This window comes from Cyanistes caeruleus, chromosome 6 (assembly GCF_971803275.1).
Source record: "Cyanistes caeruleus chromosome 6, bCyaCae1.hap1.1, whole genome shotgun sequence".
Taxonomy (NCBI): Eukaryota; Metazoa; Chordata; class Aves; order Passeriformes; family Paridae; genus Cyanistes; species Cyanistes caeruleus.
Window position 1 is genome coordinate 65,420,154 of NC_141706.1, and position 26,699 is coordinate 65,446,852.

The 26,699-nt window shown below is 48.4% G+C and overlaps 2 protein-coding genes across 3 annotated transcripts; both read right to left on the reverse strand.

The window, feature by feature from the left end:
• Positions 1 to 53: 53 nt before the first annotated feature.
• LGALS3 (galectin 3) lies at positions 54 to 5,370 on the reverse strand. 2 transcript variants are annotated; one of them, XM_023927285.2, is made up of 7 exons: positions 5,226 to 5,370; positions 2,467 to 2,520; positions 2,305 to 2,327; positions 1,587 to 2,042; positions 1,347 to 1,435; positions 936 to 1,104; positions 54 to 307 (listed from the first exon to the last, which is right to left on the reverse strand). In XM_023927285.2, the coding sequence occupies exons 3-7, from the start codon at positions 2,320 to 2,322 to the stop codon at positions 152 to 154; spliced, it is 888 nt and encodes a 295-aa protein (XP_023783053.2). In that variant the 5' UTR covers positions 2,323 to 2,327; positions 2,467 to 2,520; positions 5,226 to 5,370; the 3' UTR covers positions 54 to 151. The 2 variants fall into 2 exon arrangements, with proteins under 2 accessions (XP_023783053.2, XP_086751644.1); XM_086895518.1 differs by lacking the exon at positions 5,226 to 5,370 and adding an exon at positions 5,118 to 5,140.
• Positions 5,371 to 13,810: 8,440 nt separating this feature from the next.
• On the reverse strand, positions 13,811 to 26,010 carry MAPK1IP1L (mitogen-activated protein kinase 1 interacting protein 1 like). Its single transcript, XM_086892073.1, has 4 exons — positions 25,922 to 26,010; positions 18,053 to 18,080; positions 16,836 to 17,549; positions 13,811 to 16,379 (listed from the first exon to the last, which is right to left on the reverse strand). The coding sequence occupies exons 2-4, from the start codon at positions 18,074 to 18,076 to the stop codon at positions 16,368 to 16,370; spliced, it is 750 nt and encodes a 249-aa protein (XP_086748199.1). The 5' UTR covers positions 18,077 to 18,080; positions 25,922 to 26,010; the 3' UTR covers positions 13,811 to 16,367.
• Between the last annotated feature and the right edge of the window lie 689 nt (positions 26,011 to 26,699).

A 26,699-nucleotide genomic window follows, 5' to 3' on the forward strand; every position in this document is an offset into this window, starting at 1 on the left:
ATCTCAGCCTGCCCGGAGGCTGTCGTGTCTTTTGAGCTATTACTAAAACCATATTTTCCAGGTTAAATGTTTTATTACCTCTCAGTGATCTGGTGAGAAGGAACTTGTGTTACACCATAAAAGAGTACAGAGTTTGCCCAGAGTTCCCCCGTTATATCATGGTGGGCACGACGCTGGTGAGGGCGATGTCCCCCCCGATGCAGAGCTTGGTGACCTCGTTCAGCCTCTTCTCACGGAAGTTGTACTGCAGCAGGTGAGCGTCGTTCACGGCCACCTTGAAGTGATCTGTCTCACAAAGGATCTGGAGCTGAAACAAAAACCCCAAATCAGCCCCAAAACCCAACTGGATTTGTTCCAGAAGAAGTTTGAAGCCACACACTAGCATGGGCTGGTACTGGCTGGAGGCTGCTGCCAGCTGAATCCAGCCCTGGGACGCGTGGAGGAGCTGGTGCAGCAGCTCAGCTGCAACACCAGTGACCTTTGCCTTCCCAAAACTCTCCTGTGCTCTCCCTCCTCCGTGCTTTAGCCCAGTTTCTGCCACCTCATCCCTATGCCAGTCCCTCAAAGCAAGACTCCACATTGTGAACCTCCTTTGCAGGAAAAAACACCTCGTGAGGAGCTGCCAGCAGGGAAAACACATTACAGAAACCTGTTCAACCACTGTGCAGAACAACAGTGTAAATAAGGAGGGTTTCATAATCCATGAGGACACCAGAAGGGGGGAGAAGTTATGCCCTGGGCAGCTGGAGCTGCAGGAGAGGGCCAGAAAATCTGGGATGGTGCTGTAGGGACAGCCAGGGATGTCTGCCCCAGAAACAACCCTGGGAACCGATTCCTGTGTGGAAGCATCATTGTCCTTACACAGCTCTTGTTGCCCAAACCCTCCCAGTGCTTCTGGTGCACCGAGACTGAGCTGGGATGGGTTTTCCTGGTACCTTGAAGGGTTTTCCAGCTTCAAATGGAAACCTGGGAGCTGTCCTCTCCTCCTTCCCCCAGTTATTTTGGAACATGGAATTGCAGACAATGACTTTCTTGTGGTCTTCATTGAAGCGGGGGTTGAAGTGGAAGGCAACGTCGTTCCCTCGCTTGAAATCCAGTGAAAACCTGCAAAAACAAGAATGGAATTGCTGCTTTTGCCACAAAATCCCTGGACTCTCTTATAGGGCTTCCCAAAAATAGCAGAAAGAAACCCCCACAGACCCTGCTGGGCAACAACAGGTCATTTACACACTTATTTAGTGTAATATTTAATGTTACACCAGGCAGGTTATTCAGGAATGGAAAACAAATTCCAGCCCCCCTGCTCCACCCAGCAGTGCCCCATGGGAGCTGGACACCCCCAGTACCTGTTTGGGTTGGGGTTCACAGTCCCAGTGATGGTGATGAGCAGCCGAGGGACGAGTCCTGTCTGCAGGGGCATCTCAAAGGGGACTTTCTGAGGGACAACAGGGATTTGGTGTCAGCCAAAAAAATCATGTCAAAAGCCCAGTGCCACCCCTGGGGACAGCCAGCCCCAGGCCTCTGCTGTGGCCAAGCAAATTCAGCCACTGGAGACACAGAAACCCTGAGAATGATGGAGCCATTACCATGGGAGGAGTTGGTCCTCCCTGGGGAGGAGCTGATCCTCCCTGTGGAGCTGTTGGTCCTCCCTGAGGAGCAGAAGGCCCAAACCCAGGGCCACTGGATGGTTGTCCTGGGGCAGGAGATGGCCCCGTCGCTGCTGGCGCTCCAGGGAATGCTCCAGGTGCTCCTGGATAAGCTCCAGGTGCTCCAGGGTAGGCTCCTGGTCCTGCTGGTCCTCCAGGATAAGCTCCAGGTGCTCCAGGATAAGCTCCAGGTGCTCCAGGATAAGCTCCAGGTGCTCCAGGGTAGGCTCCAGGTGCTCCAGGGTAGGCTCCAGGTGCTCCAGGATAAGCCCCTGGTGCTCCAGGATATCCTGGGAATGCTCCAGGAGCTGCTGGTTGGTTCCCCCAGGAGGGCCAGCCCTGGGCTGGGGGGGCACAGGGGGCCGGGTTGTTGCTGTTGGCCAAGGCATCAGATAACTGGGGACAGAGGAGAGGACAAGGGTCAGGTGTGGGAGATTCCTCCTGGGATCACACTGAGCTCTCCAAAGTCCATCTTTGGCAGCCTGCAGCGTGGTCCAGGGCAAGAACTCAACTCCCAGCTGCTCCCCAGGGTTTTTCCAGAAAACCAGTAACTGCTGGGGTAACTGGAGAGGGTTTGGGGATTGACCCAGGTTAGCAAGGACGTGTTCCCTCCCATCCCAGCCAAAGGTCTGCGTTTTTTAAAGAAATCCATACTTACAGAGAAACCGTCTGACATTTTTCCTAAGGACAAAAAAAAAAAAAAAAAAAAGGAAGTTTCAGTAATTTTTAACCTGCCCCATCCAAAAAAACAGAGAATTTTTGAGAGGAGTTACAGTTTGGAGTGGCAATTGATGGGAATTGCTGAGTTCCCATCACTCACCTGCCCAGCAGAGCTGACAGCTCCGGTGCCACAGAACAGATCCTGGTCCAGCACCTGTGGGATAAACAGGAGTCACTGCTGGGAGCAGAACCCAGTGAAGAACCCAGCCCCAACAGCCTCCAGATGGAATCCACCACTGAGCTTACAACACTCCCGGCCTCATTCACTTCCCCAGCCCCGAGGCGCCAGCCTGGAAAGTAATTCCATAAAAAAAAACACAACCCCAATGGAATTCCCGGGGGGTGCAGGCACAGCATCAAGCAGGAGCCATCCAGTGCCACAGAGGATGGCCTGGAACGGGGAGAGGAGGGTGGCAGCCACGGGTACAGCTCCCTTTTCTCCTCCATCCATCCACAGCTGTCCCATTCCAGGAAGGACAGCAGATAAAAGCTGTTTTGCAAGTTTTAAGAGTGCACACCACGGCCTGGCCGAACACACACCTGCCTGTGAACAGGAGCTGGGCTCCTCCCATCAAAGGAGCATTCATAAGAGAAGGAAAAAGGGAGAGCCAGAAACGGGGAAAGGAAAATTCCAGATTTAAAACAGAAGGAAAATTCTCCTTGAAAGAAACATTCGGATGCACAAAGCTTGCAGGTGTGGCTGCCCTGCCTCAGGAATAACAAACCCCCAAGTTTCACAACTAGCAAATCTCTCCTCTCCCTGCAAAACACTCATTCTCCTGAGCCCATGGGAGTGGTTTTTAAAGTTTTCAAGGCAGCTTTCCCAGCAGAATCCCGGAGTGTTTGAGCAGCTCACGTCTCCCAAAGCTTTTATTTGCCTTTTGGGCTCTTTTTAAAGCCCTTGGGTTTGCCATTAGTTTGGCAGGTGAGGCCAGGGGTGCACACACAGCCTGGATCCAGCCAGGTCAGCTTTGCTCCGTGGTTTGTGCTGCTCCAGTGGGAAGTGCTGTGTGATCCCCCCGTTCCCCTGGAACAGCTCAGGGAGCTGCAGTTCTGTTCCCTGAGGAACAACCCGGGGGGACAGGGTGGCCAGAGCCTCGTGTCTCCCACACCGGTCTGGGAGTTTGGAGTCTGTTACCAAAATCCCCTAAAATCCTCTGCCACCAAAGGGTGCACCAGGCTCGGAGCCCGGCGTCGCCTTCTCCTCCTCTGCAGGGCTGGAGCTCTCTGGAAATGCCCCTCTGGGTTATTTGCTGCTGCCATGGGAAGGGGTTTTACCCCACCTTCTTCAGCAGTGCCCCAGTGATGGATTAAAGGGAATCACAGCACCAGTGAGGCTGGAAAAGCTCTCTGAGACCGCTGAGTCCAACCAATCCCCCAGCACTGCGTCCCCAAGTGCCACATCCACAGAGCTTTTAAATCCCTCCAGGGATGGGGACTCCACCACTGCCCTGAGCAGCTGTGCCAGGGCAGGACAGCCTTTTCCATAAAGAAACTTTCCCTAATATCCAATTAAACTTCCTCCAGTTGTTCCTCCAGTGCAACCTGAGGCCATTTCCCCTTGTCCTGTCCCTGTTCCCTGTGAGCAGAGCCTCCCCCGGCTGTCCCCTCCTGCCAGGGACTTGTGCAGAGCCACAAGGGCCCCCTGAGCCTCCTTTGCTCCAGGCTCAGCCCCTTCCCAGCTCCCTCAGCAATTCTCCAGCCCCTTCCCAGCTCCCTCAGCAATTCTCCAGCCCCTTCCCAGCTCCCTCAGCTGAGAAGGGAAAGGGAAGGTAAAGGTAGGGAAGGGAATTAGAATGGAGTGGAATAGACTGGACTAGATTGGAATAAAACAGAAGAGAGGATTTTAGTTGGAAGACACCCACAATGATCATTTAATCCACCTCCCTTGGCCAGAGGAGCACTTGGGCTCTGATTTCCAGCAGCATTGGGGCAGCTGAGCCCGAGCTCGCTTGAGCTCTCCCTGCCCCGGCAGAGGATCAGCCTCAGGGAACATCCCAGATCTGACCCCAAACATTCCCAGCGCTCACACCAAGTGGAAAAAAGTTTCTATTTGGGAAAGAAACAGCAATTCTCTCCCTTTGGGTGCTATTCCTGCAGCTGCTCCCCGGGGCGTTCCAGCCTCCCGTGCGCCCACCCTCACCCCCACCCCGCAAGGATTTTTGGGGCACGGGCAGGGTTTACCCAGCACCCCAGGAGCTGCAAACAGCCCTGGAGCTGCTCCATCCCTCCATCCCCCCTAAACCCAGCCTGGGCTGCTGCTCCATCCCCCCTAAACCCAGCCTGGGCTGCTGCTCCATCCCTCCATCCCCCCTAAACCCAGCCTGGGCTGCTGCTCCATCCCTCCATCCCCCCTAAACCCAGCCTGGGCTGCTGCTCCATCCCCCCTAAACCCAGCCTGGGCTGCTGCTCCATCCCTCCATCCCCCCTAAACCCAGCCTGGGCTGCTGCTCCATCCCTCCATCCCCCCTAAACCCAGCCTGGGCTGCTGCTCCATCCCTCCATCCCCCCTAAACCCAGCCTGGGCTGCTGCTCCATCCCCCCTAAACCCAGCCTGGGCTGCTGCTCCATCCCCCCTAAACCCAGCCTGGGCTGCTGCTCCATCCCTCCATCCCCCCTAAACCCAGCCTGGGCTGCTGCTCCATCCCCCCTAAACCCAGCCTGGGCTGCTGCTCCATTCCCCCTAAACCCAGCCTGGGCTTTCCGTGCGCCCCAAACCGCAGCGCCCGCGGGAGCTCTGGCGCGCCCCACCTCGCACTCCCAGGGGCCGAGCGCACCCCAAACCTTTCCTTTTCACGGATATTTGTGCCTGATCCCCCCGATCCCCCCGGGATCCCCGCGGGAGCCGCATCCGCTCACCTGCGTGCGGCGGCTCCGGGCTCCGGGACAGGCGGGACCCGCCCGGGGCGGGGATGGGGCGGTACCGGGAGGGTCCCGGGGCCGGAGCCGCCCGTGCCAGCCCAGAACTGCGCTGTGCTTCCCTTCAGCGCCTCTGACATCACCCACAGGGGATGTTAACAGAGAATAATTGGTTTTTCTCGCCGTTTGCGCCTCGCACGGAGGTTCCCGTTCCTCCGCCCTGCCCACCTGGAGCCGCTGCCAGATGTTCTCCTTGCCAGATGTTTGCCCGTGTGTCTCCATCCCTCCGGCTTTAGCGAAGCTGGGTAAAACACCAATTGGATTTAAGTTCTGAACGTTTTCTCCCCAAGGGAAAAAAAAAAAAAAAATAAATAAAATAGGAAAAAAAAGCCCCAAAAAATCCAAAAAAAGAGTTTTGCTTTCAGCCCGGCGCAGTGAGGCCGGCAGAGGATGGGCTCTGGGAGGCTGATGGAGGCAGCTGGAATTTCAACAAGCCCGATTTCATTTGAGGTTGAGGGTGAATCATCTCTGGTTTGCTCCATGGGCTCCACAGTTTAAAGCAGTGGAAAAGAACAAGGTGGTTTTGTGCTGAAATCCCGGCGTGCCGCTGGGAGAAGGGAAAGGGAAGGAAAAGAAAGGAAGGGAGGGGAATTAGAATGGAATGGGATAAACTGGGCTGGATTAGAATCAAACAGAACAGAAGATTTCAGCTGGAAGACAGCACAATGACCATCTAATCCACCTCCCTGAACAATTCGGGGCTGACCAAAGGTTATTAAGGGGCTCACCCTATAATTGGTGTCATTACAGATATAGAAATTGCTTCTTTTAGGCAGCAGCTCAGCTAAAGGGCTCAGCTGATACTGCACCCAATATCCCCCCCAAAAAAGGGCAAAAATCTCTTGACTTTGGCTCTGATTAATTTTAGTATAAAATCCTCTGGTTTAACTCTGCTTATTTAAAATATTTGGTTTAAAAGAGGGCAGCCTCCCATCAGGGCTCCAGCCTGGATTTTTACACCTTTCAGCTTCATTTAATATTTGTCACAGGGATTCAAACCAAACCTGAGGGTGTAAAAATGCCAGGCTTGCCCTTGGGAGTGGCTGGAAATTAAATATTTCAGGGAAATATGTATATTATACTTAATACCTATTAAGTAATATATATTAAGAATATTAGTGCATAAGAAATACACCTAATTAGGGAGTGCTGCTTCACTTGCCTCTCACAGCACCCAACCCACAGTAAACAGACACTGAAATATCTTTGGAGGTGTTTTAGGGCAAAGGGACCTGGAGAGGATTCAAACTCAAAGCTGAAGGATCCCTGATCCATGGCATGAGGAGCTGCAGCTTCCACACAGACCAGGCTGGATGAATTCCTTCGTGCACAGGATTTTCCCTTCCTCCCTAAGATTCCCTCAAGAAGCCTTTGGGAAGAGAGGTTTTCATGGAAAAATTGCTGTTTTCAGGATTTTACTAAAAAGCTTCAAACTCTAACCAAAAAGGTTTGCCTGGGGTTTTTTTTTTTCCTGTTCCAATGGCCTAAGGGTTGTCCTTTCAGTTATGCAACAGACACATGATAAATAAAAATATTTGACCAAATATTTGACCAAAATGAAATCAGAAATCAGTGAATACAGAAATCAAAACCAGATCTAATTAATTCCTTCATTTAAATAAACCAAGCTGCAGCAAGGATGATGAATGAGGTTGGATGGGGCTTGGAGCAACAAGATGTGCTGGAAGGTGTCCCTGGCCATGGCAGGAATGGAATGAAATGGGCTTTAAGGTCCTTTCCAGCCCAAACCATTCTGTGATTCCATGATCCAGCAGCCATGGGGTGGGTGCTGGAGCCCTTTGCACACAGAGCCAGCGATGCTCCTCGCCTGAGTCACCCCATGGTGACTCACAGATGCCAAGGTGTGGCCACTGAGCTTCACAATTTTGCCTCCTGGGATCCAGGGAAGTGAAAGGTTGGTTTATTGCCAGGAGTGAGCAGAGCAGGGCTGGCACACCCCAGCTTTGAGGGACATGCAAGACACAGATCTCCTCACCCACAGCGTTGTGATGCCCAGCCGTGCAGACCCGGCTCTTCCAAAGTGGGTGAAGAATTAGTCATGCCTCAAAAATCAATATATTCTGTGGTTCTGAATTTTTCTAAGTACTCCCAAGTATTTTGTTTGCTTTAGAGAATCCTCAATGTAAAACAAAACTCTCCTTACCTCCTTATTTAAAGCCCCAAATTGCAAACCCAGGGGGTGGGAGATGGAGAACCCAGGGAGGTGGATCAGCCATGAGACCACCCCATTCCTTGGGGATGTGCTCTCACCTTGCCCTTCACTGCAGCCAAACACTCTTAGCACGAGCTACTTTCCCCATTTAGAATTCTCAGCATTTCTCCAGTGGCAAGAGCCAGGGGATATCCAAGAGTGGCTGGGTTTGGCTGGGGGAGGTTGATGCTCTTCCCTGCAGCTGGTGCAGGGCTGTGGAAAAACACCCCACTGCAACAGAACATTGATCTCTAAAAGTTAAATCACTTCAAAGCAGCAATTTCAAACTGCTTAATGGAAAACAATCAACAGGAAGCTGCTCCTCTCTTCCTGGTGACAAATTAACGTGGAGGAAACCAATCTAGAGGGCAAGAAACTCCATGGCATGAGAGATCTGCTTCCCTTCCCGGAGCAGAACAGCCCACATCCACATGTTTCCCTGCCTTGTGATTTCTGTGGCCTGACGTGTGTGGGACTGGCAGCACCCACAGTGTGCAATGTTTGGGCTGCAGATCTGCCACGGGGGCCGTGCTTGGCACCGTCCCAGAGCTCTAAATTCAGCCTCCATCTCTGCCTCCTCCCCGTGCAACCTCCCAGCCTGGGGAGCTGCAACATCACCTCCTTTCGCAGAGCTGGGGGTGAGGCTTTGAGGAGCCTTTGTGGAGGCCCTCACTGCCCTTCCCTGGGGTGTCACTGCAGTTCCAGCCCCACATTCCAGTGCCTGAGTCACCTCTGGCTCTCCTTGGCAATAAAAAAGGGCAAAATCAGGCAATGGGAATCTCCTCTGTGACCCTCCTCCTCCTCCTCCTCCTCCTCCTCCTCCTCCTCCTCCTTCTTCTTCCTTGGCTGCATCCCCATCTCACCCTCCCCAATCACTTTGCCCCAGCACAGGGGAAAACCTCCCTGAGAGGAAGGTTGAGAACTTCAGCAGCTCCAGTTTGATGGCAAAGAAAGGAAAATCAGAGGATAAGGAGCACCACCCCTGCTGCTCACATGAACCCTCCTGTACCAGCGAGTCTGGACTTGCTCTCTTTGTCCTCTTTTATTTTTTTTTCATGAAGCACCAAAGCAAAACTCCTGCCTTTGGAGCTTCCTCCTCCTCCTGGAAAACACAAAACTGCAGCTCAGCCATTCCCCTCCTGCTCTGGCAGCACCAGGAGAGCTGCAAGTCCACCCCAAAAAGCTTCACCCAGCTTCTCAAGCTGAGGCTGGAGATGAGCAAACCCCTGCTGAGGCTTGAAGCTTTTTTATTATTAAAGACCAGAAAAAGAGAAGCACTTTGAGCCTGACATTCAGATCCCAGCATAAGTTGCTTTTCAAGCGTTAAATGAGTCTTGTAGCAATTTGTGTCAACAGAGATTTACAAAAGTCCTCAAACTCCCCCTGGCTTTGAACTTCATAGAAATTCCATCCTCCTCTGCAGCCTGGTGCCCAGGGGCCCTTATGGAACTTCCTTCATACAAGTATTCTTTAATAACTGCAGGAGAAATGCCTCCAGTGACACCAAATGCTGGTGCAGATGGGGTCAAAGACCCCCATGGCTCATTGCCATCAAAATCCAAGTGCTTTCCTCGCCCAGCCAATCCCTCCAGAAACTACTCCAGCCTGAAAAGCTGTGAGGAATAGTGCTGTGCTGAGGGATTTCATCAGTTCATGGCAGGGAGAATCCCCCTTGTCTCTGGGACAGGTGCTCCATAAGGAGAGCTCAGCCTCACCCAGCAGAAACCAACCACTCTGAAGAGTTTAAAACAGCTTTATTATTATTTGTTTATTTGAGGTTGGGAAACACCTTTAGGATCATCAAATCCAACCTCCATGGGTGGCTTTTGCCATATCTCAGGAAAGCAGAGGAGAGGGAAAGGGGAGCTTTGGAGGAGTCTCTTTCCTTCTTTCCTGCACTAGATTTTCTGCAGAGCACAGAAATTCATTCTGCTACAAAGCCTTACACTAAGCAGGGCTCAGATTTAAACCCTGTGTGTTTGTGTTCCTCCTGCAGCAGCCAGAGCTAGGGTAGGACAATGTCTGTGCAGGTTATAACAACCTCTCCCAGCAGCACCATATTCACTAAAATGGCATTTTTGACAATTTTTTAGCAAGTTCAGTGTTAAAAATAATCAATACCAGGCACAGCCACCTCTCCCAGAAGCTTTGCAGGGCAGGTGGAGCAGCAGCAGAAGCCTCTGGTGATGAGCAGGATGTGGAGGGGCAGACCCCAGCACCGAGAGCAAAACCCAGAGGGATTTTGCAAAATTGTGTAAAGGACATTGTGCCTGGCTTTTACACAACACTCACAAGCTCGTTTTTCCAACATCTTATAAATTTATTTTTTTTTTACCCCCTCAGAGCAGTTTTTGCTTGGTTTCACTTCACTTCCACCCTCCTTTTAGCAGCTCCTTACCCTGAAAGGCAGGACAGAGCCTCAGGAGAGGAGCACCCCAAGGATGGAGACAGAATGTGATCACCCCAGTATTCCAGGTTTATGGGGTGCTGCTTTCTGAGGGGAAAACAGAACAGAATCCAGGCAGAAATGCAGAAATGAAAGCCTGGTGTGGAAACTGATGAGACTTTGAGACTTTTCAATTAAAAAACTTTCAAGATAAACAACTCTGTCTCCTCAACTTGAGGCTTTACAGAGCCTGGCACGCAGTGAGAGCAGCACCAGGGTAATAAAGCAGTAATTTTCCCCACTTTAAGTGAATTTAAGCTGTGATATTCTGTCACCTTCTCTTTGCTGAAGGGTGTTGCCTGTAACTGAAGGCAAATTGGAAGCACCACTCTGAACCATTTCTGTCACACAAAGAACTGTGATGTAAAGTTTTCACATCATGCAAATTAAGCATGTTCCTTTGAAAAGGCACCACAGCACAGGGTTGCTTTTCATTATACTTTAACAGCTCAGAAAAGTGGAGTATCCTGTCCAAATGCCCTTGTCAGCACACACTTGTGGGGTTCTCACCATGGGTCTCTCCCAGAAGAACACTGCATTCATGAGCCAGAGGTGTCACAGAATGTCCTCACCTGGAAGGGACCCACAGGGGTCAGAGTGCAATTCCTGGCCCTGCACAGACACCCCAGAAATCCCTTGGAGCATCATCCAAACATTCCTGGAGCTCTGGCAGGTTTGGGGCTGTGCCCATTCCCTGGGAAGTTTGGGCAGTGCCCCACCACCCTTTCAGGGAAGAACTTTTTCCTAATATCCAACCTAAACCCACCCTGGCACAGCTTCATGCCATTCCCCATTCACACCGAGCCCAGGAATTCACAAATGACATCTTATTGCCTTTTGCCATCTCCCAGATTTATTTCAAGAATGGACAAATTCTGTATTTGCTTTTAACCAGGCATAAAACAGCACTGCTTTCTAAGAGTGATGTGTGATTCTGGTGGGAAGGGACGCTGTTCCTCACCCTCACTTGGAATGAAACTGAACTGATGCAGGAGTTTAGGGGTTAATTGCTACAGAATTCCCTCTCCTAATCACAGGAACATGAATGTGCAGGAGCAGGTAAGATCTTGCACAGACAGCAGGAGGAGGACCTGAAATGAAACCCGAGGTGTGCCAAGGGCTGCTCAACACGGCCCTTCCCTGTCTTGTCATGAGAAAGTTGGGGACAGGAACACAGCACTGCGATTTTATCTCCCTGTGTCATTTATCAGGGAGGGTTCACTTTGGAAAGTGATAACAGAGCAGAACTGTTCCTGCTGCTACACTGACCACCCCTTGTCACTCACCTGGGTGTAACCTGTAACTCCATCGCAGCTCAGGATCTGCTGTGCAGGGGATACAAAGTCCCACTGTCATCAAACAGAACAACCTGACCGACCAGCCAACCTCCGAGACAAAAGTATCACAGAATCCCAGAATGGTTTGGGTTGGAAGAGACCTTAAAGGTGATCCAGTTCCACCCCCTGCCAGGGGCAGGGACACTTGTCACTATCCCAGGGTGCTCCAAGCCCTGTCCAAGCTGACTGTGGACAATTCCAGAGATGTGGCAGCTGCAGCTTCCATGGGCAATCTGCTCCCAACAACCCTGAGAGGTTCTGCAGGCAAGGGTGACCAAAATATCCTCCCCCACTGGTATCAGCTGGCATTTTCAGGTAACTCATTCCACTGACCTGTGAGAGCAGAGGAAAAGGAGCTCATCCCACTACACCAACCTTGGAAAAGGAAAAGCTGGGCCAACAGGAGGTGAAATGGGGAGTATCCCACCAGTGGAGCCACCACCCCTCTCCAGACCACACTCCTGGGTCCCAGGGGCTGCCCAGCAGCAGCACAGGCCCCCAGGGATGGGTGGCTGTGGGTGCAGAGCTCACTCCCTGCATGGCACAAACACCTACAACACCCACCCACGGGCACAGCTGGATCCAAGTGCACTTGGGATCCTCCTGCAGCTGTCTCTGGGGTAAGAACACCCCGGTGTGAGACACTGGGAGTTATTCCTGCTGCGTGGATGCGTTGATTGGAAGCTTTGTGTGAAAGCTGAGACTTGAGGTTTTTCATTTCCCAGCACTCAGATACCGGTGCCTGGTGAATAATGGCTGTTTGGTGCATGTGGAATTGCCCTCTAACAACTGGAATTCTGAGCTTGAGGACAGCCAATATTAATAAAAACATGCATGGAACATTTCATCTGTCCCCAGATGCTCAAGGGCTCTCACTGCACTGAGGCTCAGGACACCCTTCCCATCAAGGTGGAAGGGCTCCCTGCCCATGGCAGGGGGTGGAAGGAGATGGTTTTTAAGGCTCCTTCCAACCCAAACCACTCTGTGATCATCATCTCTCCCTGGGGACAGCTGGGACTGGCAGGGCAGTGAATCCCTTGATGTCTGGGCACAGCAATGGATCCGGACTCGCCTGCAGGAGTTTGGGCACCTGTCCTCACAGGAGGGGAGCAGAACTGACACATCCACCTGTGGATGAACCATGCACTGACCACTCTGCAAGAATCCTGGAACAGCTTCTTTTCTACTGCTAACAATGAAATAGGTAAATACCACTGAGAACCACTGAACCCTTTAGGTTGGAGAAGCCCTCGAAGATCAAGTCCAACCATTCCGCCAGCACTGCCAAGGCCACCACTGACCCCTGTCCCCAAGTGCCACATGCACATGGCTTTTAAATCCCTCCAGGGATGGGGACTCCACCGCTGCCCTGAGCAGCTGTGCCAGGGCTGGACCATTCTTCCCAGGAGGAAATTTTCTTTAACATCCAGTCCAAATATCCCTGGTGCAGTTTAAAGTAATTCCCTCTCCTCCTGTCCCTGTTCCCTGGGAGCAGAACCTGACCCTCCCCCGGCTGTCCCCTCCTGCCAGGGACTTGTGCAGAGCCACAAGGGCCCCCTGAGCCTCCTTTGCTCCAGCCTCAGCCCCTTCCCAGCTCCCTCAGCTGCTCCTTGTTGGAGGTGGTCCCTAAAAATATTCACCTGAAGTTTTCTGGGTCTGCAGGGCAGCAATTAACATAATTGGATCTGCATGGCCATGTCTTTATTGATGCACAGGAGCTGCAGACAGAATTCATTTGAGAAATCCAGAGGAAGGGACAATCCCACTGCTGGACAGTCAGGATAAAGCACTGCCCACACCCTGCACAGTTCTATCAACAGATGTAAGGATTATTTTTGAACCATGGCCAAGAAAGCTTTTCTCAAGCCCTAAAGTGGATAAATAATTTTGTTTCTAATCTTTCCTGTTCACTGCTGCCATTTTTACCTTCCCTGAAGAGTGAAGGTGTGAACCAAGGCAGCAGCATTGGCCAGCTCAGTGTGAATAGATCTGCAAGCCAATATATGGAAATGCAGCCACAAGTGATGCCCAGAGGTAGTAAGTTCACACTGATGCCAAGCCCTGGAGTTTCTGTTATTCACTTTATCCCATCAAACTCCTGGTAAGTGTGTAAGATCAGTGGTTTGGGGGTCACTTACCACATCCACGTGTGTCAATCTAGCACAGGAATTGTTCAGAGGCAGAGAAAACACACACACAACTCTTCACAGGTAAAAAACAGTCCCATTCCTCCTCTGGAACAAGCAAGACCATATCTTTTCTCTCCTAATTACAATGGAATTTGTGAACAGGCAATAGCTGGGGCTGACATGCTACACCAGAGCCATGGTCGCATCCACATTTAATATCCCTTATGTACAGGCTGCAAATATCACAAAAGGAAGAGGAAAAACACTCACAGAAGTCAAGTAATTCTGATTTTATATTCAGGCTTTGCAAATCAAGGATGTCCTATTTTTACTATTCATTCAAGGCAAAAGTCTACACAGGCATGTCAAAAGCAGGAATTGAAAAACAGTGAACACAACAGTCTTGAAAATACGTTTAATGTCTAATCTTATACAAAAGTGACAGCATTTTCAAAAAAATATCAAATCCTGTATTTATAGCTTCTCACTATCATACAGCAATATTTGTTTCATCTAAAGAAAATACAGCAGCAGGTGATAATCTATACTTTAAAGATGTGATTGCTTATATTTCGTATTGTAAACAAATGCAGTATGTCAACCTCAAAGCACAAGTCAAAACGAACTCCTCAGCAATTGAACTCAAAATGATGCATAGAAATGTACAAATTCCATTGCAAAAGCTTCAGGCCAGAAGTTGCTCACACTTGACATAACATGTGATAAAGTTACTACACGGTATATAGTGACACCTTGAGTTTTTACACAATAGATTAACAGGAATACCCTTTTCACTGCTATGCAAAGAACTCTGCTCACAAAAACAAAGGGGTTATGAAACAGTTTTCATGACCTCAAGAAATACAAATATACATTGAAAAACATCCCATATATATTGAATTTTAGCCTAAATGTTCCAGTAATAAATCCTGCCTATTTCAGGAAGAACCTAGAAGTCTAGTTACTTTTACAAAACCCCTTTCCAAAAATCATTACTTGCTACTTTTGCTTTATCCTTTCCTACCTCTTCCCATTCCCTGCAGAGACATATGGCCAGTGCAATTCCAACTGGAGTGCTGCTACTGCATGATCCATTCATTTGGAATAAATGTTTTTTCACTACAATGATTTACAGTCTAAGGCTGCAGGTATCAAAAAAGCACTTGAGCAAATGCAGTCAATGTTGCTTATGTTAATTTTTAATTAGTCTTGCCAAGTCTGCTTGGGGGGGTAACTGGGGGTTTTTTTTAAGGTTAATGAAGACTTGCACTTTTGGTTCTTATTCCAAGGGTTAAGTTGCTGGGGTTTAAGTTGAAATGTTAAAGTATTTTTGTTCAGCTCCAGTATTGTCTTCCTTAAAGAAAAAAAATAGACATTCCTTTGCTATCAGCTTTCATGACGTTGGATTGAAGCAGCCACAACTCAGCTGGCTGCTTTCTCCTGCAAAAAATACTGTAGGACTTTGCCATAAAGGCTATTGGCCACCAAGGAGCATCACCACCAGGTCACCCCATGTGCTTTTAGAGCGTCCATCACACACATGCAGGAAGCCATGAAGGTACTGGAAGAGAATTAACTCGTGTTCACAGTTCCATGATACAAAGACTCCCTAATGAGCTACCATGTGAAGCAAAATCTGTTCCTAATTCTACCCACAGAGGCTAAGTTAGGAGATCCCCAGCTGGGGAAGAAACAAACTGTCCGTGGTCCAAGTGTAGGCCATGAAGTACCACCAAGAGACGTGGCTGTGTCTCGGCAAACCCCTCGGATGCGCTTGGCACAGATATGGCAAGAACACAAAAGCTTAGGGCAGCGTTCCTTGGGGGAGGCAGCTGCACAGCAGTGCACAGGCTTCCTGACATTCAATTTCTCCCAAATTCCACCTACTCCGTGAGGTATGCAGACACCCAGCTGGGAACAGGGGGCTGCTCCCAGGGACAGCAAAACGAGACCCCCCTCGCGCCCAACCGCGGCAATGAGGATCTCTGTCGTGACACAACTGTGCCAAAAACTGCTGGGAAGGGAATGCTCAGGGTGGGTTTTAAGCTCAAGTTCAGTTTCCAGGGACTCTGAAAAAGTCTGCCAGGTTTACACAACCCAGCAGCCAAGTCAAATTTGAAATGACTAGAACCCAGGTCAGAAATAGGGAAGTACCTACGTGGGGATCAGTTTCTCTTTACACAGACCAAGCCAAACTTCCAACCACCACAGAATGAGAACTGGCAACAGGATGTCCTCATTTGCATGCATAAAACTCACATTTTGCTGATTCAAAGTTAACTGCACATCCAGATTATTTCACTTGCACAGGAATGCCTGTTTGTGAACACCAACAGTGTGCTGACAAGTCACACCAAGGCTTCCAAACGTGGCTCTTCTCCTCCGTAGTCCCAGACCGAGCAATTGGTTTGAGTATGTACAAAATGCTGAGAAAACCTTCGAGTTCACATGCTCTGTCTTGTTAGTTTGAATTACCGTAGCATGTTCAAAAATTAGGTTTCTTGACTAAAATGTTGAAACACTTTCTCTATTGACTTTTTAGAATAACCTGAAAATAGACAAAATATGACTATCCATCCGTTCAATGACCAGCAGGAGTCTGGCAACGTGACTTAAAGCATTAATGGAAATTTAAGAATTAACTTTGAATTCCATGGGCCTGATTCTTTATAATCCTTACATGGCAACTCCTGTTTTTCCAAGAAATACTTGCCAACATAAGAACCACTGGTGTGTTAGTTGATTTCTTCTCTTTGTATTTCACTTGATTAAACCAAATAATTATGCCAGCATATGAGCAAGGTAAATTGATGTAAACTGCTCCTTCATACCTCAAATGCACATACAAGAGGCAATATTCTTCATAGCCCCATACATTACTGAAACAAAAACTGTAAAAATCTCTGTAAGTAGTGGATGAAGGTGGAAAACTACAGTATTCTGTTGCCCAGAATGTGTTCAGCGGTAAGGCTGCAAGAGATAATAAGTCATGGTCAGTACAGGCTTTTCACACAGCATTTCATTCACAGTTAAATATTGTTAGTTAATCACCTTAATTTAATAAGGATTAATCATCCTTTTATTTTGTTATTCTCTCCTTATTGCTCTATCAGTAATCTATCTAGATTAAAAAGATCAGAATATTTTCTCTTTCAGAATTATTACAACACTCTCCTCGCTTTGTTGGCTTTTAGAGTCTTTCCAAGCAGTGTAAGACCACTATAATGTGAGACATGCTCCAATTAAACATAATTTAGCCATTCTAGTATATTTAATATTTAACAAGGTGCTATTATCCCACTGACTCGAGGAATAAAACAGGTGTGCTGAAACTCCTTACCTGCACTAATAGGTTTTACACTACTGAATTTCCCCGCTTAAAAGTGAGATAGAGTAATTTGAGACCTAGAAAAATCAAATACTCACATGGGGACCACCAGGCATTGATGGAGCACCAGCAGGACCAGATGGCACTTGAAAAGGATTAGGGGGCGTAGGATATAGTCCTGGAGCTGGATATGATCCTGTGGGTGGAGGGAATGGGCCGGGCGGTGACGGTCCCCACGTTCCAGGCGGGACCGTACCCCACGGTACTGTCGGCGCAGCCCCTGGAGTCTGGGTAGGAGCGGAATATGGCCCGGGGGGTGGATATGGCATGCTGGGAGCAGGATACTGCCCTCCCATTGTTGGTCCCCATGCTCCAGAGGGCATGGATCCCCATGGCCCAACAGGAGCAGGAGGTGCAGCTGGCTCTGTTGGACCTCCGTAAGGTCGTGGAAGCTCTGGAAAGGGCATATTTGGTGGAGGATACTGCCCTGGCGGGACAGGACCTGGCACAGTTGGGGGTGGATATGGACCACCAGGAGGAGGGCAGGAGGGTCCAGTAGGAGGAGGAGGAAATGGAGCAGGCGGTCCCGGGGGCATTGAAGGATACATTCCCGTGGGAGGAGGTCCGAAGGGCACGCTGGAAGCCGATGTGTTTGGTGGCAGTCCGGTTGGAGTCATAGGGGGGGCGCTGGGGTTATTCCAAGGGTTGGAAGCCGGCCAGCCCTGCGGAGGCTGCCCGGGCTGCTGGCCAGGCTTGGTGCTGCTCACTTTGGAGGTTTTAGCAGGCGATTGGTCTGGTAAAGCATCTGCCAACTGAAAGACAAAGAGCCGGTGAGAAGGGAAGGTGCCCGGCGGAATTCCCGGCTGCAGACATCCCCCCAGCACAGCAGAGCTCTCGGTGGCGGCACAGATGATTTACACTCGCTCCTGTGCAGCTCCTATCACTAAGGCAGCACAGGCGTTCTGACAGGCCGCAGTTAAAAAGCCAGAGATAAAAGGTGACCCACCACACGGAACAACAAGCAACTGCAGCACAAAGCTGAAAACATTTTCCTAGATTTCCATTACGACTATCCTGATGCCATGAAAACACAGCTCCTTTGTTAAAATCACAGGAGAGAACCCACGAGGCACCCTGCAGCTTCTGATGTTTAGTCCAGGGATTGCTACATCTACCCAAAAGGAAAACACCACGACTGTGACACAGAAGAAATCTCACTGCTGTCAGCTCCCCTTCTCCTTCAAAAAAACTATGTCAGCTTTTGGAATAATCAACACAATTGGCTGATCTTCAGGAAAGAAAAACTGTTACTTACCGAAAAATCATCAGTTCCAGACATTGTGCTGAAAAGTAAGGTAAGATAAAGTGAAATTTGTTGAAAATTATAAAGGTATTTTTAAGCAAGACTTCATGAGACATCTACATTTGTCTCATTTGGAGCACAGCAGGTGCTGAACCAGCAGCACCTCTTGGTGCCTTGGTTGCACATTGCCTCTGGCCCATCCTGGAGCATGGATCAGGGTGATCACTGCCCCTGGCTGCTGGGACACCTGTGCCAGCTGTTCCTTTAGGGATTCCTGTTCAGTGAGATAATGGGAATTAATTTACTCTTTTGTGTTTTAGCCCGGGATTTATTGCTGTCCCAGCTGCCTCCCTGTGCTCACAGAGCAACCCAAACACCTTTCTCTGGATGAAGTTTCCATGAAAAGGGAAGTCCTGAGCCTCCACCTGCCTCCTCTCAGACAGGTGCCACACAGGATGTAAATGGGTCACATTGCAATAGGAAAAAATATTTCAAGCATTCATATGGAGCATATGGAGCCTGCCCAGACAGGGATGCCTGGGAAGGATTCCAGCTGTTTTCTAAACTGGGATTCGGAAAAGGTATAGCAGGATCCTTGTGGGTGAAGTCAGTGCCTCTAAACCAAAACATGATTAAATCAGAGAATCATGGAATGGTTTGGAAGGGACATTAAGGTCACTCACTTACAACTCCCTGATGTGGGCAGGACACCTTCCACTATCCCAGGTTGCTCCAATCCTGTCCAGCCTGGCCTGGAACACTTTCAGGGATCCAGGGGCATCACCACCCTCAAAATTCCTTCCCAATATCCCATCCATCCCTGCCCTCTGGCACTGGGAGCCATTCCCTGTGTCCTGTCCCTCCATCCCTTGTCCCCAGTGCCTCTCCAGCTCTCCTGGAGCCCCTGCAGGCCTGGAAGGGGCTCTGAGCTCTCCCTGGAGCCTTCTCTTTTCCAGCTCTCCCAGCCTGGCTCCAGAGCAGAGGGGCTCCAGTCCTCACAGCCACCTCCATGGCCTCCTCTGGATTTGTCCCAGTAGTTCCACATCCTTCTGATGTTGGGGACCCCAGAGCTGGAATCCCCACATGGATCTTACGGCCAAAAATAAAAGAACTATAGCTTGCTGACTGTTTACCCTCCAATTATTTCAGAATAAATAATAACACCAAGGGCAAAGGATGCTTTTATTTACATTCACCAACTCCAGCAAGTGATTACAGAGGTGTCACTAATATGCATCCAATTTCTAACCTCTCCACACTTCCAAAAAAATAGGCACCAAAAAATAGGGACCAATGAGCCATAGAGTAACAAATAACCAGAGGTGAGAACTTTTAAAAAAATAACCCAAAAGCAGTCAGAAAGTTTTAGGGGAGAGTGTAGGAGCCAGAAAGGAACATTAAGAGGAGGAAAAATGTAAAATAGAAGTCAAAAGTACAAATACTACTGCAAAGTTGGTTCCCACAAAACGTAATCCTTGTATTCCCCTTGTTGATGGTGAAGATCTGACTTCCAAGACAGAGAATGGTCTCAGGGATGGAGGTTTGTATGGAAATAGATCAAATAGGTTTATAAGCTCCTTTAGGTTAATATATATTTACATTATTTATACATTCATCTCTGAAACTGTACTGTAAATTTATTATCTACACGATCTCCTAATCTCAGGACAGCTCTGGATCAGAACAAGGGACCATTTATCCCAGCATCCATTTTATCTGAATGATGACCAGTAGAGAACAACAAGACCAGGAATGACACTCACCCCAACACTTCAATGATTCCAAGCTCAGACACTTCCTAAGCTTTAGGTAATTTCCATGGAGCAATAACCCTCAAACAATTCCTTTTTCCCAAACACATCCAGTTTCCTCACTTAGATGAGGGGATGTCTCATTTGCCTACCTCAGAGTTGTTCCTTTAACACCCACTGGGAAGGAACTCCCCAGGCTACTATTTGTTGCACAAAAGCCACCTCCTTTTTTTGTTCTAAACCTGGATTTTACTAGTTTCACTTGTTGCTCCTCCATTCTACCAGCTGAGGAAATCAGCAAGTCTATTCTTATCCACCCTGCCCATGCTGATCATTATCCTAAAATTTTGTACCATTTTCTTTCAGCTGTCCCTTCTCCAGGCTGAGCTCCAGTTTACTCCCCTGACCCTCCTGCAGCAGCTAGTCCATACCTTTGAGTATTCTCCTCACCTCAATTAAAGGCTTTTCCAACTCTCTGGGATCTTTTGGGATGAATGACAAGAAAGAATCACAGAACTGAAGATGTGGGATAACCATTGATTTATACAGTATCATAATTATGCTCTGGTTTGTCTTCTATTTCCTTCCTAATACTTCTTAATTTTTCAGCTGCTTTTAGATCCCTATGGAACTGACACTTCTGTGGCAATATTTCACTCCTCAGTGTCAAGGGTCAGCCCAGCATTTTATATGTGAAATTATATGCACCACTCTACATTTATCTACTCTGAATCACAGCAGATTTATTGCCATTGAATCATTTCTGCAAATTTATTACCTAATCCTTACTTTCCTGAATGACTTTGTATCAACAAGACACTGCTCATCTCATTTCCCAAGTTATTTATGACCACATGGAACAACCCAGACCTCTGTGGAAACACAGTGAACTTTTCAAGTTACACCTAATAATTTAAATAACCCTTTCAAGAAATACCTTGTAATTTAAATAACCCTTTCAAGAAATACCTTGTAATTTAAATAAACCTTTCAAGAAATACATAGCAATTTAAATAAACCTTTCAAGAAATATGTATCTACAAAGTTGATGGAATTCAGTGCCTAATTGCATGAATACAAAGGTTTGTTAAAAATCCAGCATTCATTTATAACAGCAGTAGTTCTTTCAAGTAAGGACTCTGTCTCAGATGAGGAACATGTTCAGATCAAGGACTATTTGTTTAAAATTGAGAAACCAAATGAACTACATCAGGGAAGTGGTTTCTGCTCCTGTTATTAACAGCTCAACTGTCTGAGTTTCTACCAGAAACTCAATTTATCTTCAAGAAATACCTCTTCTGCTAAGAATTCATTAATTTTTGCAATTAACCACATTCAATAATAAGCTGGCAGGTGCTTTTTGGTGGTACTGTAGTTCAATTTACTTCTATGGACAGAGAAGCTATTTAATATAACCCCAAAAATAAGGGAAAACAATCATTAATATACAGACAAGCACAAAAAAAACCTTATGTAATACATAAGTGCACAGATAATCATCATCATCATCAAGTTATTAAAAAAAACACCACAAAAACAGGTCAAGAGAATCCTGATTTCAGGCAGATGGAGAGATGGGGTAAGACCAACTGAACACCAGATCTATAACAGATTGAAAAAAGTCCACAGAAGAAGTTGGAACATTTGCTGCGAGGGAGAGAAGGAAGAGAAGAAATGAAACTAAAGGAGAACTCAGATGAAAATCCTGTGATCTGTCACAAGAGTGTCAGAGAAGAGCAAATTCAAGTCAAGCAGTGGGTGAACAAGGTTGAAACAGGCCTGCTTCCCAAATATCAACTAACACCCCCAATATTTGTTAGCAGATCATTCCCAAATATTTCTGTGCCATGAAAATGAATGGAACAATTCTGCTGCATGATTTATGGGAGGGAAAAAGAAAAAAAAAGGTAGTTAAGCATAGCTTATAATGAGATTTAGTGGCTTTTTTACTTTGGCAAGCAGACAAGAGCAACATTTGTTGGCAACATTTGGGATAACTGAGCCCATGCCAAGCATGTCAAGGATCCTCTTGCAGACAGGATGGCCTATTTCAGGGATGTTTTTTAAACAGACATTTAATCTGGGTACTGCCACCTTCATTTCATAAAAAAGAAACTGAAATTACCCTTAACATTCAGACAACATATGAACTCATCTGTACTTAAATCTGGAATCTATATTCCATTCAGGTTGTTCAACACTAGTTAAAGAATTCCAGTCAAAACCTTACAGGAATATCAATTATATTATTACAATTATTGCCCAAGGCATTCAAATGCTCACCAATCAGACTCAGAGACAGTGTCAGACAGAAGACCTCCAAGTAACTAAATTTTGAAGTCTCTCCTGGTCACACATGGGCTCAAGATTTTAGAAAAAAAAACCCCACACTGAATGGGATCTTGATGGGATTTTTAGAGTCATCAGAATTAACAAATGGACTCCTGAATTAACCAATTATCTCTTGAAGCTTTCCTGGTGCACAAGCACTGTTATCAGCAGAGAGAAACCCATTAATGTAACAGACATTCATTCTGCCACATGTAAACTCTACTCCAAATTATCTTCCCTGCAGCTGGGATGCAAAAAGAGTAAATGGAAGGAGGGTTCAGGAGTTAAAGTCATTTGGCAGGGAGCAGAAAAACAGAGCTGGCAGCATTCAAAGTGAAGTCCTGCTTGCATCCAGCGTGCCATGAGATAAGATCCCTTTGTTTTCTGAAGGCCAACGCCCCTGGAAACATCTCTGGCTTTCCAGAAGCCCAGAGCCTGCCACCTCCAGCTCAGCTGGTCAGGGCACCACCTCTCAGCCACCTCGGAGCACATAAACAGCCAGAAACACGAAACTGTAACGAGGGATGGAGAGAGATGATCAATGCCTGAAAAAAAAAAAAAGAAAAAAAAAGAAAAAAAAAAGAAAAAAAAAGATTGCCAGGAGCTGAATCGCTCTCACCCTTTATCCTGAAGAGCCATGAGAGGCAGGAAGGACTTCACTGCACCTGCCCAGAAATTATACCCTGCAAAACCTTCAGGCCACCGGTCAAGGCCTCCTGAATATCCATGAGCTGCTCCCAAAATTACAAGCAGGTAGGTGAGATGATCGAGGCTGCTGGGCTCACGCTGCACTGGGAAGAGAGGAAGGCTGGGAAGCACAATTCCAACACGGATCTGGCAGGAGAGTTCTTCCAACAGCGTTCACAACCAACTGGTGACTCTCAGAGAGGTCTGTGAAACGCCTGTTTCTGGAAGCGTGGTGCTACGTGTGCCGTGCTAAATCCGTCCTACTAAACAGCTTCCACAACAAACCAGCTCCACGCTGGTTTTTTCAGCTCTAAACCCTCTTGGATTGCATCCATCTCACTGAAACTATGGATGTTGTAGCAATTTTTCCCATGCTTTTGCCTTTCCTGGCTTTTATCCACCATCAGTCCTTACAGACCCTCTTTAGGAAGAGCTGTCCAAAGCACTTTTTCTTCCTTACCCAAAACTAAGCATCAACTGCCTTCCTATTTTTTTTTTTTTTTTTGAGTTGTATGACATTTTTCCAACACTTGATGTGCCAGATTTAGTTCCTGTCTCCAAGATCATCTTTCAAACACAGAAAAAGGTTTTCTGGATATGCAACAGGGTGTGCTGCATTTCCACTGGGTGGCACGGCTGCCTCGGCAGAGAGGTTCCTTTGTCACTCTAACATGACTAATTCCTGCCAGCATAACCTCATCCACGACAGGATTTCTGCCCACATAAGTGTAACTACCTAACATAGCACACGGAGAAAATGGAAGAGACACCAAGTCTTTGACAGCTTCTAAATGTTTTCTAAAATATGCAAATTTCTGCAGCTTCAGGCATTAAATATCAACACTTCAGAGCCGGCCTTTATAGAATTCCAGAATGGTTTGGGTTGGAAGGGACTTTAAAGCTCATCTTATACCACTCCCTGCCATGGGCAGGGACATCTTTTTCCACTATCCCAGGTTGCTCCAAGGCCCATCCCCTTCCAGGGATGGAGCAGCCACAGCTTCTCTGGGCAACCTGTGCCAGGTTTCCTCACAGGGAAGAATTCCTTCCCAGTATCCCATCCAACCCTGCCCTCTGGCAGATGGAAGCCATTCCCCCTTTCTCTTTTGAACAGCCCCTCTCTACCTTTCTTTCAGACTCTCTTCAGCTACTGGAAGGCCACAATTAAATCACCCCAAAGCCTTCTCTTCTCCAAGATGAACCATCCCAACACTCTCAGCCTTTCCTCTTAGGAGAGCTGCTCCAGCCCTCTGATCATCTTGGTGGCCCCTCCTCTGACTCTTCTCCCACCTTTAAAGCCTCCCCAGTGCTCACATACCATAAAATAATTTGGTGTGTCCTGGGTGTTTATCCATTGGGAGAATAAAGCTAATTGACAAACTAAACCAGCAGCTACATCATCAGTGGCTATGAGAGGTTTGGGGATATTTCTGCCCCTTTTCCTGTCTAAGTGAAGAAATGCCAAAAGTCAGTTTTCAGATTTTCAGGACAGATGTCATTAACACCAACAACCAAATTGTGGCACTTGCTATAAACTGTTGACTACCAAAAGAAAGTAATTCTTTAAAAACAGAGGTCCTGGCAGTTTCCAAGACCTGTAAAACACAAAGCCATAAGGATCTGCGATCTGTGCCAGCTCTTCACCCTCATCAGGCCATTCAGTTTCACAGCTGCCTCCCCACCAAGCCCAGAGCTGATCCCTTCATCTGGTCCCCAAACGCAGCCAGATGGCCCCACACCCGGCAGGCACGGAGCAAAAGGAGGTGCCTTGTTTGTGTGCCAGCTGTGACACAAAGTCAGGGCACAACAGAGACTCCCCCCTGCCAAAGATCCCCCTGTCCACACCACCCAGTCCTGGGAATCCTGAAAAAGATCTATTAGTCCAGCAGCTTGGAATGATTAAAATTGATCTTAAGATCCAAATTATCTTGAGAGCTACAGAGCTTCACCTCATGGAATCCCAGAAAGGTTTGGGGTGGAAGGGATCTTAAAGTTCATCTCATTCCACTCCCTGCCATGGGCAGGGAAACCTTCCAGAATCCCAGGTTGCTCCAAGGCCCATCCAACCTGACCTTGCACACTTCCAGGGATGGGGCAGCCACAGCTTTTCTGGGCAGCCCCTGTTCTCCTCTCAGGCATTACCAGCTTAGCTATTTTAATTGTTTTGGATGAAATAAAGACTATGATTCCAAGGAGTGACTATCAAACAGCTTCACTGCAGGGTTTTGGTGTGCCACCCCCTAAAAAAACACCAAACCCATGTGTCACATTCCAGCTGTAACCCCACCTGACACACAAACCCAGACACCTTTCTGCTCCTTGGCAGGCGTTCTTCCACAGGAAAATCACTTTTCAGGATTCACACCTGGCATCTTTCTTCAACTGGCACTGTTAAAATGCACTTGAACGAACTCAAGCTTCAAGAATACTAAAAATGCCTTCCAGGACCGGCCTGATATTGATCACAATTTTTTTCCCTGATCTCCACAGGTCCTGGGAAGGGCAGTTTCAGGGCGTGTCATTTTGGTTTCAAAAAGACAAAGCAGCTACTTTTGTTCTTACACACCACCGACATTAAGGCTGAGTACCATCACATCAGCACCGATTTTCACGGAATTCACCTGGAAACAAGTGTTCCGTCAGAAACAAAACCTGTCAGGCGGGCAGATCAGTGTTGGCCCTCCCCTGTAAACCAGCTGCCTTAAATACGTTAAAATTTGATAAACCAACTTGTCATCAACTCTGAAAAACTGGCTTTCCCGAGCCCTTTTTTAGAGAGGAATCTTTAAGTTAAAGTCACTTATATGCAATCCACGCTCATTGATGCGCTCATTAATAAACTACGACCACACAACACACAAAAAAAAGCCGAAGAAATATTTAACCCAGCCAAGACAGCGCCACCGCCGCCGCTACAGAGCCACCAGGCCCCGCCACGAGCAACCCCCGGTGCTCTGCAGGGACCAGCACCGCCCGCCCCCCGCAGGCGGGGCGGCACCTCCGGGATGTCTGAGGCGCGGCCCGGCGGCTCCCCGGCCGCAGCCCCCCCGCCCTCCCGCGCTCCCCGCGGCGGCGCAGGGCCCGTGCTGGCGGCGGGGCCGGGTCGCGGTACCTGTGCGGGGGGAGCCGGCGCAGGCCCGGAGCGACGCGGCGGCCACAGCTCCACCGCCACCGCGACGGGCACCGGAACCGGAACTGCGTCACGGCGGCCACGCCCACCCCGCCGCACCGGAGGGGCGCGCGCTCGGCCACGCCCCACTACGGCCGCTGTGTCACCGGCACCGCCCAGCCCTGTCTGGCCACGCCCCCTTCGTTCACGCGACGCGCGGTAGCGTTCACACCCAGCCCCGGCCACGCCCCACCCATTCCCCGCCACGAGCATGCGTCATAGACCACGCCCATCATCATTAGGCCACGCCCATCTCCGCCCATAACCCGCCGCGCTAGTCGGGTGGGGTCACGTGACAGCGAGCGCAGCCCCGCCCTTGCCCGACGCGCGGCTCCCTACGAGGTCACGTGACACATGCCTGAGGGGACGCGGCCCGGTGTCCCCCGCAATGTCCCCGGGGCTCTGAGAGCTCCTGCTAAACAGCTCTTCACCACCGTTTGCACCGCTTTCATTAAAAATAAAATAAAATAAAATAAAGTGGTATCTTGATTTGTCGTCCCCCTCGTCCGTGAACCAAAATCTGCACCGTGCAGTTCAAGAGCAGCAGCAGAAACAAGCAAAGCAAAGTACTCTGTCCCTTTAACGGGAAGAAACAAAGGCAAAATATTCTCCCCGTAAAAAAAAATATAAATATCAATTTAGTTACTAAGAAATTAAAATGTTATTTCTGTGTACAAGGTAAATTGCTATTGATGGCTCCAGTAAAAGCTCCAAGAACACT